This window comes from Larimichthys crocea, chromosome XX (genome assembly GCF_000972845.2).
Source record: "Larimichthys crocea isolate SSNF chromosome XX, L_crocea_2.0, whole genome shotgun sequence".
NCBI lineage: Eukaryota > Metazoa > Chordata > Actinopteri > Sciaenidae > Larimichthys > Larimichthys crocea.
Genome location: NC_040030.1, coordinates 7,422,452 through 7,434,533, shown reverse-complemented (window position 1 = coordinate 7,434,533; position 12,082 = coordinate 7,422,452). Strand labels below are relative to the sequence as shown.

Here is a 12,082-nt window from a genome sequence, read left to right as displayed (position 1 = left end):
GGATGCGACATGAGGAATATTAAAACTGAAAGTCATAAATAAACCAAAGACAGAAAGAAACCAGAAAAATCACTTTGTATCATGCATTCAGTTGTAACATGCTATTCCAGTATGTTGTATCTGATTTATTTAATTTAATTTATCATCAGCCAAGGGCTAAAAAAAACAACCATGGGCAAATTGGCACCACATTTAACTTTAACAAGGCAGAACTACATGGCAGCAGATCATTCCTAAGGAAATAAAGAGAATCAGAGGTTCTTATTTATTGTCACTGTCAAATAAAACATTGTAGTCAGAATCATAGAGATAAACCTTCTGCACATTGTCCCCTTAAAGAGATTTATCTAACTGTATTTCTACTTATTAGTCACCGCCAGGACATCTGCAGAGCATCAGCGATCGCAGCAAAAAACAGATCGGGATAGAATAAAGAACCGTGTCTCTTCTTTGTTCCATGTCTGTTTTAAATCTTCCTAATGAGACTGTTGAGACAATAAATTGTATGTCTTCACCGTAGCAGCTAATTTAAACCTGCTATTCCATCCACTCCCCTTCCGATGAACTCAGAGCCAATGTGGCAAAACCGGACCAACCTCTTGTTATTTTGGGGTGCTACATAATCCCACCAAGCAGTATCTTTATCATAATAACTGTGATTAGAATAGATCAGATGTCATGGGAGGTAATTCCTGTTATTTAACCTTGATAATGTCACTCTGGGCTCCCCTCGGATAAATCAGAGTGTGGTAATGACAAGAACAGCCCCTGCATGCCATTAACAGATACTTGATGACATGTTTGACTAAATACCCACAATCAGAAAGTCAGAAAATGAGCCATAAATTATTTTAGTGAATTATTTCCTTTGATCTGATCTTGCGTGCTGCTGAATTCGTGTTAGCACAGTTAAATGTGGCTCTATAATTGGAGAGGGGCCTGACTTATTCTTAGAATATGATTGTGTGCTTTTGCTATGTGCGAATGCTCTGGGTGTGTATTGTACTCATGAAATGCATTATTAGTCAGCTATTTTAACTCTTGCCGCTGTTTCGGCTCATTATTCCTCCTACGCCAACTCATACATGTCTTAACTTAGATTACATGTTGAGTTTACCGTGCATTTTATTTGCTTTCTTTCTGAGAGTTAGCTACCTCTGTCCAAAAATAACAAAAATCTATCTACAGCTCATTGATTATCATGCCATATACTGTTTGTGTGATCTAAAAAAAGTGTAAAAACAACAACTATTTCTGGGTTGCTGTTATTATGGCAACTTCCTGGTGTCACTACTAGTTGCCAAGCAACTGGTCCTTGCCAGGAATAGTTCCTTAAAACTACAAATTTACATTTTCAACATGTTCACAGGTGCTGCAGCTTGTGTTAGCTTCAGAGAAAGCCAGGCTAGCTGTTTCCCCCTAGTTCCAGTCATTGTGCTAAGCTAAGCTAAGCTAAGCTAAGCTAAGCAGCTGCTGGCTCCAGCTACATATATATACATAAACTATATATATTCTTTCATGGCAAGAGAGGAAACATATATAATATTCCAAAATTTCATACTTTTCCTTTAAGTTGAAATCCTAAATGTGAAAAGATACAACAGTGCTGATATTTGTGATTATTCATATTCCTCCTACTGTTATAAGGTTCAATAAGATTATTTAATGTAACACAAGGAGATATCAGGACAATACCATTAAGGTAATGCTCATGATTTATTATTACACTCCCCTGGTGTTGTCGCAGTGTCAGGGGAGGTGATATTTAATGCTTGGTCCAATGCCAATGCATTCTTGAGACCAGACGTTATATCTGCTGTCCACGCGCCACACTGCTCACATAAAAAGCTGCCCATTGTCTTTAACAGCCGCTGTTTGACTCTGCAGACAACCATTCACAGGTAAAACAACCATCGTTTAATTGTGTTAAGGCAACTTTTAGTCAATTACCTGCATTTTAGTCTGTTTCTAGCTTTGTTTTGCGAAATTATTTGCCATTATCTTTATTCTGGTTTAGAAAGAGAGAAGAAAAGACTCTTTGTCTGACCTTCAGTTGTTAGAAACAATCATTGAATTAACTTATTATACACAACAGGACAACGTTTTACGAGTCTTATAATGGTGTTTATCGAATTAACATAAAATATGTCAGTTTTAATGAGAGGATTTGTTTTGCTGTCAGGGGTTCTCTTTTTAGTCAGACAGAGAGATGTTTAACAAATCTGTTGAGGTGTCAGTCATACAACAAAAAACTAACAGAGGGGATGCTGAATATAGTGGAGCTTATTATTCTTGTCATGTCCTTGCTTTAATCCTCTTGTCAAAGGATACTGAGGACTGTTTGCTATGTGGCGCCTTGATGGGTCAAATTACATTGTGGTTCATTATGTTATAATCAACCTAAACTGTTCTAATACACACCTGTGTTTCTCTCATGTGTGTTTGTGATTATAGTTGAAGTGAGGTAAGAAAATCCACCTTAATCCCTGAATGCTACCGTCATGGTTTATATTTATGCAATTGCCCGCTCTTGATTACAGTAAAGCTGTATTCCCCTTACATAAATAAATCTGTTTTAATGCTCTAATATAACCTTAATTACGACTGACTATAGCATCATCACCCTCATTTGTCTCTGTTTGGGGTTTCAGGAGCCCAACAGACCCGGAGCCATGAATCCCAAAGGGGATAAGGTGAGACAGCTATATTCCACAGTGTAAATCCTCCATGCATGGAGAGGGGACACATTGTCCTTATGCATACGCCAAAGATATGGCAGTGGTTATCTGTCAGAGTTGTTATCAGCATCACAGAGCTTTACCCTTGACTTCATCCTAATAATAAAGCATTATCTTTTAACATGCAGCTAGAGTAAGTGTTGTCGAGTTGGACACTCATGAGTCTTTCCAAACATTTTTTGACTTTATATGGAACAGTGATGGAACATCTCAGGGTGATTCTAAAATAAAAGCCATGAAAGTTCATTATGCTCACTTTTAGCTGAAAGATGTTGATGCAATTCAATCTTCTGTAGTTTATAATATTATACTGCAACAAAGGGCCTAATGTTCTCCATCATCTTCATGTATGTGGCCATTTACCAACCTGAATATTCCCAGTAACTGTTTGATTAATGATCATTGAAATATAACAGCCTGTTGGGTTGTGAATTAATACTGACAAATCATTTTTTCCACAGCCGAAGTCGAAGATTTCGGCTTCGCGCAAACTCTCCCTCAAGGTAAGTAATGATAAACTTTTTCTTGGTTTGATGTAGTCCCACAGCCCTGTCAGATGAACTCTATCAACACCACCCATGAATTGATTATTAACTATAATTATTATATAAAACTATTGTGGTGTTTTCATACAATGAAACTGTTAAGTTGAGGTCAGTTTGAGCATTTGTAATACTACTGCCTGGAGTGGCAGAAGCCATTTATCCTTTACTTTTAAGAAACCATTTAAACCTCTGCTCGCTCGCTGAATAGGTTTCATGCACTGTCGACTGCAACACAGTGGTTACAGCTGACTCAATATGTGGACATTTTTTCCAATTAAAATGTAATTTAGATTTTTTTTCAAATCAGTTGAGCTACTCCACAATCTTTGCACGGACCACCTGGCAACTGAGGACATACCCCTGGTTGGGAATCATTGCTATAGGCTGAAAAACCAAGAGATGATGATTCACTTTAGGCCAACTTTTTGGGTTTCTTTGAATTTCCCTGGTCAAATTTGATTGCTATCTGTCCAATCAGATGCTTCTCCTCACAAGAGCCTGTGAGGATTTGGAGAGGGAGACGCAGGAGAGGGAGGAAGAGAAAGTGCGCTATCTCGGAGAGAAGTTGCCCCCTTTGCAACTGTCTGGATTATCACTGGACGAGCTACAAGTAAGAAGAGCAGCTTTTTCTACTGCAGAGAATGTATGAGTTATATAACAAGCTCATATAAGTAATAATAAATCTCTCTTTTCTCCTCCTTCAGAAAATATGCAAACAACTTCATTCAAAAATTGATGTTGTGGATGAGGAGAGATACGACTGTGAATACAAAGTCAGCAAACACAACAAAGATGTAAGTCTGATCCGCCTCCAGCAGCAACAGTCTTTGTATCATCTTGCACAGTCCGGTCAATATTTTAAAATGAAAGATAGAAAAGTTTCCTCCTTTTGCTAAAAATCTGAGATTAAAGCCTGGAGCCAAAAGAAGTGATTGACTTGTTGAAAGTTTGCTTGAACTTTTTCGACGAACACCACTGTACTTTGAGTTCAAAGCCAGAACATACTGCATGTCTATAGTCCATATAGGAAATATCATTATCCTTAAAGTATTTAATACTTCAGTCTAAGCATATTTATAGAAAAAACAAAGTTCCCAGAAGCATTTGTGTTGCACTTCATAGATTGCCTGTCGTATATTTTAGATCCATGAGCTAAAGCTGAAGGTGCAGGACCTTGGAGGCAAGTTCAAAAAGCCTGCACTGAGGAAGGTGAGGGTGTCTGCAGATGAGATGATGAGAGCTCTCCTGGGCTCCAAACACAAGGGCTCCATGGATCTCAGAGCCAACCTCAAGTCTGTGAAGAAGGAGGATGTCAAACAGGACAAGGTATCACCACTCCCAAACATTTACTCCTTGAGTCTGATAGTCTCCAAACTCCTTGAGGATTTCTCAATATGCATACAACTTTGTTTCAGGGGAGATGATCTTTTAACTTATATTTTAAATTTCTTTGTTCAACCCCAGGTGCTCACTTCCGAAGTGGGTGATTGGCGTAAGAACGTGGAGGCCATGTCAGGCATGGAGGGCCGCAAGAAGATGTTCGACACAGGCGGCGGAGGACAGTGAGGTGTGCTGCAAATCACGAAGCTGGTCAACTAAAAGCAGGGAAGAGGAGGTGTAGACAGAAACATGGAATACTTATCTGAATATGAATGACTTGAAAGCTGTAGAAGTTAAGCATTAGGTGATAAGCATGTGTAACCCCACATCAGCAGTGCCTCCATTTGCTTGTTAGCCATTTTCTGTGCAATGACTCAAAGCACTTAAAGATAAGACCCATTGTTTTTTTTTTTTTAATTATTACCAAAGAACATTTGTTTTGTTATGACATATTAAGTCAATTAAAGTGGATATTAATAAACAGACACTGCTTCAGTCTTTGATGTTCCATGTCTGTACTTGACTTTATCATGTTTCATTTCACTGGCAGCCATTGGTTTATGTGCGGCATGTAAGAGAATGGAAAGCATCTTGACTCATGATGGATTAAATAAAGGAAAGATGGGGGAGGGGGGCACAACAGGTGTTACCTACCTAAACTCAGTGTCACAATGTTTAAATAGATCTTCCAGACACATCCGTAAAAGAAGTGGAAGAGCTCATTTAAAGTTGAAATTGCAAGTTTCTTTTACCATATTGTAACAATCTTTGCATAGGAGATAAAACTAAAATTTAATTTTGAACAAACAAGTAATGAGCTAATTAAAATTCAAAAGAAAATTAGACTCCAATCTTGATAATAACCGCCAGTGATCAACAGAATAATCCTCTCCTTACTTTTCAGACTTTAATCTTTTCCAAAGTAATTAAAAAGGGCTAATTTATTTTGTAGTTTAATGTAGGGGCTTCTTGATAAGTTATATTCAGAGTTTGATGATAGAAATAAACCATGGAGACTTTCCAGTAGATCGTTGGAGACTCTAGAAGACCTGGCTCGAGTATTTTTAGCCATGGTGATTGTCCTCCATAACTCTTAGCCTATGAAAGCAAATCTTGAGCTGGAGAGCAAAACCCGTTGGCATTGTTATCCTACACATTGCATGCATGCATGTGCTTTTTCTGTGTGTGTCAGTGGGTTGACTGGCCCAGCTATTGTTATTTCAAGCGTGACAGTAACACCAACAATAGCTTCAAGACTCGTGGAAGAACACATCAGTTGGTGTACTGTAGGTTTTCAAGGGCTGGTCATGGAAAGGTGTGTTTAAACAGCTGATATATAACTGACATGTCAAAGTCAACTCACACAGCATGCAGGATAACTCTCAGATAATTGTGTGAAGTATGGATGGTGAGAAGGTCACATTCTCCCGAGCATCAGCCTCCGAAGTATGTGTCCTTACTGTATGTGTTCAACCTCTTGCACTCAGGTTTAGCAAGCTGATAATGAAAAGCAACCCAGGTCTTGATGCACACTCTGTAACTATAAATAGGCACCGATGAGAGCAACCTTCACATAGGACAAATGTTCCAGATGTGCTTTCCAGAGTTCGTTCATATCAGCGCCACATGGTGACTGTTGAACACAAAAAGGTCATGACACTGGAGTCGCTATTGCTTATGGCATGCAAGCGTGTGCTTTGCTGTCAGCGCCACTTGGTGGCAGCCCATAATCAGAGTAATACAGTATATATACTGCTGTAAATATTACAAAAAAAAAGGGGTAAAGTGTGTGGTCTATCCACTTTCAGGTGTTTGTGCTAGAGAGGACTTTGTGTGGTTCTTGTTTCGGAGGCACCTGGAAGATGCTCGATGTCTACTCGGATCAATGATTTGTGATCTTGTGCTACACAAATAAAACACGCCTTGAAAAAAACTTAAAGAATCTCCCTGTTGTTGTTCTCTCTTCCAGGAGAAAATACATTTCTACAAGTTGTAAGATTGAAGAAAGCGGAGCCTAACAATAAATAATTACCGCTGTGGCTCTACACAGCACCAGTTCATTTCACTCACGGAATAACCCAAAGGAAAAGAAAAATGAGCCTTAGTCTGCAAAGAAAACACCGAAGCAGATTACAATGTTTGCAGTGTGTATGTGTGTGGCCTGATGAGGAAGTGTGATTGATGTCATTAATCTTCTACATGCAGCACGAGCAGTGTATTTATTGCTGCAGGGACTGGAGGGTTGACAATATTGGAATATATTTGACAGTAACAGAGGGTGGCCTGGTGATTAGACAGACTGGCCTGTGACAGGGAGCCTCAGGCTCAGCTCTTGAAGCCGCTAATATTGTGTACACAAGCGGTCATGTGTCTTGTCAAAATGTCCTTCAGTGAGATAAATGTGCCAAAATCTGAATTAGTCTACAGGTAAGTGGTACTCTGAGGCAAATTTAAGGTGCAAACATGGTGCCGGTTTTCCTTTTTGTAAGCACTTCTCTTTCAGCAACAAAAAAAGTGATTTTCTTTTCAATCGACATCTGGAAGTAGCTCATGGCAAGAAGGCAGAGCAACCAAAAACAAGAAACACAGGCAGAATCAGTTGAATTAAAGGCACTTTTCTCCACACTGTGGTCAATTAACAAGCTAATAGCCTGCAACCTGGAGGCAGACTCAAAGAACAGGGCAGACCAGGTGCAGACAGCAGCAGCTTAATACACCTGAGGCAGGCTATTGAACAGTTTGAAGAAATGGATAACAAAAGGTGGACATGGCTGCAACACTATGAGAGGTCTGTTCTGGAAACAGAAGGAAAGTAAGGGTGGGAAAGAAAGTCATATTTTTCTGCAGTCATAACTTACAGATATCTTCCCAATACGCATAGTTGTTTGCCTTTTTCTCTTTTCTTTCAGAGTTATGTGACTAAGCTTCTTAATTTGTGTTTTCATTTAATTAAATCAAGTTCATGAAGCTTAATTTTAAGAATATGATTCTCTTTCTGTTGTGGGAACATGAGAACATTTGGAGGGGCATCTGAAGATGATACTGAAGTGCAGTTACAGGGAAGTTGTACCTCACCAAGTTTATACTCTTGAACCTGTCAACATCCTTTGTTTTTGTAGTTTGTGGAGAAAGAATGACGTGGAGCAGGAATAATCACTACAAATGGATTGTTTTACAAAAAGGCACCAGAGAAATGTATTCATTTACTTCTCCACTTTCACGTCTCCCTTCCTGTGACAAACCCATTTCTGTGACCTCTGGGCTTGTGGTGCACTAACTAGCTCCTGTACATTTTGTGTACACCGCTTTATATTGCGATGTGTCAAATAAGCAGCTTGAGGCAAATCCTGCTTCTCCTTTCAAAACGTTTGTCTATATTTGGAGGTAACGGCATAGAAAAAGAGCTTTTAGACAGACTGGTGGATTCAAGGGTTTAAACAGAAAGGAACACACACACACACACACACACACACACACACACACACACACTATGCTCCCCTCAGTCAGAAAGTGTTAATTGGATTCGGAGTGAGAGGTGAATCTCGTTTCAACCTCAATGAAACGTTCACAAGCCGCAGCAGACAAAAATGACTGGAAACAAAATGATGCAGACACACATTTGCTATTCAGTGCTAATCCATTCGACCCAACTAAAAGGTTGACGGTGAACTTCACCTCACTTGAACTGAAATGACAAGTTGCTTAATGAACCAGACTCGTTTCATCTATTGTATAGCTGAGCTTTCAGTTTATTTGTAGTGATGCATCAGCACCCCTCATATTTGAATATCTATATTATAACGGCTTCTTATATGTAGAAAATCTTTAGTAAATGCATTGAGACTTTAGCTGAACTGAGAACACATAGAATGGCAACACTAATATATACCTTTAACTTTGCAAAGTTTTTAATGACTAATGTGTTAGCGTAACAGTTGCCCGTTTACACTTCAAGAACCAACATTCATTTCATTTATTTTCAATCAACTCCTGAGGGAAATATCTGTCCATTTATCAGCTAATTGCTCCACTGTGTTCACCAAAATAGTAGGTGGTGATTGCAAACAAGATTAAAAAAACAAACAAAAACAATAAAGTGGCTGTAAAACCAAAACAATTCGCTGAAAGATGCTAAAACGCTCTGTAGACCTGAGGGGAACTGCAGCTGATAAACTGTTGATTGTTGATAAATCTCTGTGGGTTCTTCACTCCCATCGACGTCTTTCACGTTATAAATTGTCTTTTGGTCCATTATGAAAATGAAAATATTGATTAGCTTTAAATTAAAGGCGACAATGAATTTTCTAAAATGTCTTCTGGACTAGAATGAGGTCAAACATTTAAGAGGTGATACATTAAGTGGACCAGAGTGAGAGGCTCTTTTCACATTGAAGTATTTTCTCTGTTTGTGTCTTTCTCACATATAAAAGCTGTTTCGGGGATGTTTCATCAGCTTCATCAGGCTCACGGCAGGTCATACCTCATCCCGCCTACCTGTGACGTGCTTTGGTCTTTCTTTGTTCATCTTATACAGTGTATTCTCCTCAAAGAACAATGCTAGAGGGAACCTGCAAAGAGGAAGGAAGAAAGTCGATATCCACAAGCTTGCAGCCAATGTGCATCTTAATCCCAGCACTGCACCATCTACATTTCTACAGCCATCACCTCTAATTGTTACAGTTAATCTAAAATAGGTGCTTGTGGCTCCGCTCCCTTCTCATTATTGATCTCTGAGCCAATATGGAGGGAAAGGGGGGCTGATGGGTATTGGTTTTGGACACCAAAGCTGGTCAGGGGTCAACAAGATGCGGACATTAAAGATTCTCCTTGCTTTAATCAGGTGGAAGCTTTCAAAAGGGCTGCAAACAAATATGTAGTAGAAATCAGATCTCGTATTCAACTTAAGAATACAGAAATCTTAAATCTATATTTTCTCTGTGTCCTTGAAAGGGACATTAACAGAGGGAGAACTAGGATGTTGGCTTTCTTTTGTGTTTTTGTCCTTGTTTTTCTAAATGATTTAAAAGCTCCAGGGAACAACTTAAATTCTCCATGTTTGTCCTATTTTCACAATGGGATATTTAGAAATGAACTGCCAGCATTCCCCCAAGTCTGCATGTTATGGCAAATACTGGCAATTTCTGTGGAAACTAAATATTAAAAATCAAATCTGCCTGCATGACCCAAAGTGAGAAAACTGCTCAGCTTATCCTAAGTTGCCTCAGGTCTCCTTGGAGCAACTGTGTGATCAGCCTGTCTGAGTACTGTTTGAATTTACCACCATGGAAGACGTTGGAAAAGTGCAACCGTGTAGATACAGGTTTGCATAAACAGTACCATACACTATGCATGCTACTGTTGTCCAAATCTTCAAGAAGTCTTTGTGGTTTTGTTGCTTCTTATTCCATTTATTTAAGTTTGTCGTGTACGCACCTTTGATGTAACATTGCTGATCCAACTTATCATCTAGAACCACTAAGAGTTTGACATTTTTTAATCAGAGTGAAAGATCTCAGCACCTGTTCGATGGACTGCCATGAAATCTGGTGCAAGTATTCATGTTCCCCTTTAGACAAATTGCAATAATATTGATCCTTTGACCTTATATCTAACTTCACCAGCAGGTCAAGGTTTTCATTTAGACAATGTAATATCTCAACCTCTACTTGATGGATTGGCACAGACATTCGTGATCCCATCCAAGAGGATAAACCCTAATGGCTAATGATCCCAGATTTAAATAAGTAAGTAAATACAAGTGAGATGTGTCAAGAACTACTGGATGGATTGTCATGAAATTTGAGTTCAAATACAAATATAAACCACTGCCATCATCCTCATCTGGTAAAAAATTCAGTTGTCCAATACTTTTGTTTATCATGACCAGTATTTGCTAAAATGACAACAACAGCTTCTGATGTGTGTTTAGTACAGTAATTAGCATACTAACTTTGACATTAGATGGTCATCAGCATATTAGCATTGACATTGTAATGATAATAGCATGCTGACATTTTCATTTAGCACCGCTGTGCCACACAGCGGCCACACTCAGTCTTGATTATCTTAAAAGATGACCTTCAGAAACCAAATTTATCCGACAATTATATTCGTGGTGGGATTAAAAAAAAACCCTTTAAATGTTATATGAAGACAGCTGCATGCTGTGTAAATACATGAAACAATCCTTGTTGCCACTTAAAAACAAATCATTTAAAGTGCTGCTCTTACCAGATGCTCGTGATATCAATAACTTGCTGACTTGCTTGTCTCGACTGACACCACTGCAGAGTGTCAGTAATGAAGTGTAGCGTTGCAGGTAATTAATCTCTACCTGACATTAATTGCTTTATCGTGTCATCTGCTGTTATCTCTTAGTGTCGTTAATGCTCCAAAGTCCTTGGGAAAATGTCAAATTCCTCTCTCCTTTGCATCAGGTTTCAACTTTTCCCTAAAGGTTTTTTAACTACATGAACTTGCTCAAACTCTTTGGCATCATTCATGAGTAAAAGACAACGATGACAGCTTCATTTTGATAAATCTTCACTTGATCATTGTGTCTTTTTTATGCCAAAGAGATTGTAATGACACATAACACATCCATAACCAAAGAGTCATTTTAGGGCCTAAAATCTCTCATATTCCAAGTCAAGTCGAGTGCATGCAACAGACCATTTATCAATAATAATGAGAAACATTGCCCCCAAAAGAGCTGAAGAATAGAGCAGTTTTCTTTTATTGCTTAGTCTGGAGAAAGTTAGAAATCACTCTAAATGCAGTAGTAATAGAATGAATGAGAGCGACCACTTCAAATGGAAATCTTAAAAATAGGTGCTGAGTGCCGTGGCTATTCTGAACAAAAGCTGGAGTCCTTGTTTGTTCCAGACATTCTTTGTTCGGAAAGGAAACTTTCTGTTTTCTCTGAATGTTTCTTTGGGTTGAGTGCAGTCAGATTGTACGTGATAGACTCGGCATCAAACACTGTTGAATAATGAGAGAGAACACAGCTGGTCTACTTTTCAACTTACCCCAGCACTCTGGGGAGTAAGCCTATATTGATATAACACAGTTTTGAAATTAAAAGTTATGGAGATCTGAAGATGGGGCAAAACTTTAACACTGCCAACCAACTTTCAAACTTATCTCTTTCAGGAGAGAGGTATTTGAAATGGTAATTTGAATATCAATGACCTCTAGATAGCTGTAGAGGTTTTAAATGTGAAATTAAAAGTTTCTACTTTGTGTAATCTTTGTGTCATTTTGTAGTCATGTGGCACAGTTCTAGGAAACTGGAACCATCAGTCTTTTGGTCGATCCACCACCATCTATATCTACTGGAACTATTGGATGGATTGCCATGAAATTTGGTGCATTCATGGTCCCCAGAAGAGAATCCTACTGACTTTGCTGATCCCGACA

The 12,082-nt window shown here is 38.7% G+C and overlaps 2 protein-coding genes across 2 annotated transcripts in view; one reads left to right on the top strand and one right to left on the bottom strand.

The window, feature by feature from the left end:
• The window catches only part of LOC104928802 (E3 ubiquitin-protein ligase TRIM38), an 899,066-nt gene that overhangs the window by 624,580 nt on the left and 262,404 nt on the right, over positions 1-12,082 (bottom strand). The window lies entirely within an intron of this gene.
• On the top strand, positions 1,779-5,166 carry LOC109140259 (troponin I, slow skeletal muscle). Its single transcript, XM_019266575.2, has 8 exons — positions 1,779-1,901; positions 2,455-2,464; positions 2,652-2,693; positions 3,200-3,241; positions 3,762-3,893; positions 3,988-4,077; positions 4,427-4,609; positions 4,748-5,166. The coding sequence occupies exons 3-8, from the start codon at positions 2,673-2,675 to the stop codon at positions 4,847-4,849; spliced, it is 570 nt and encodes a 189-aa protein (XP_019122120.1). The 5' UTR covers positions 1,779-1,901; positions 2,455-2,464; positions 2,652-2,672; the 3' UTR covers positions 4,850-5,166.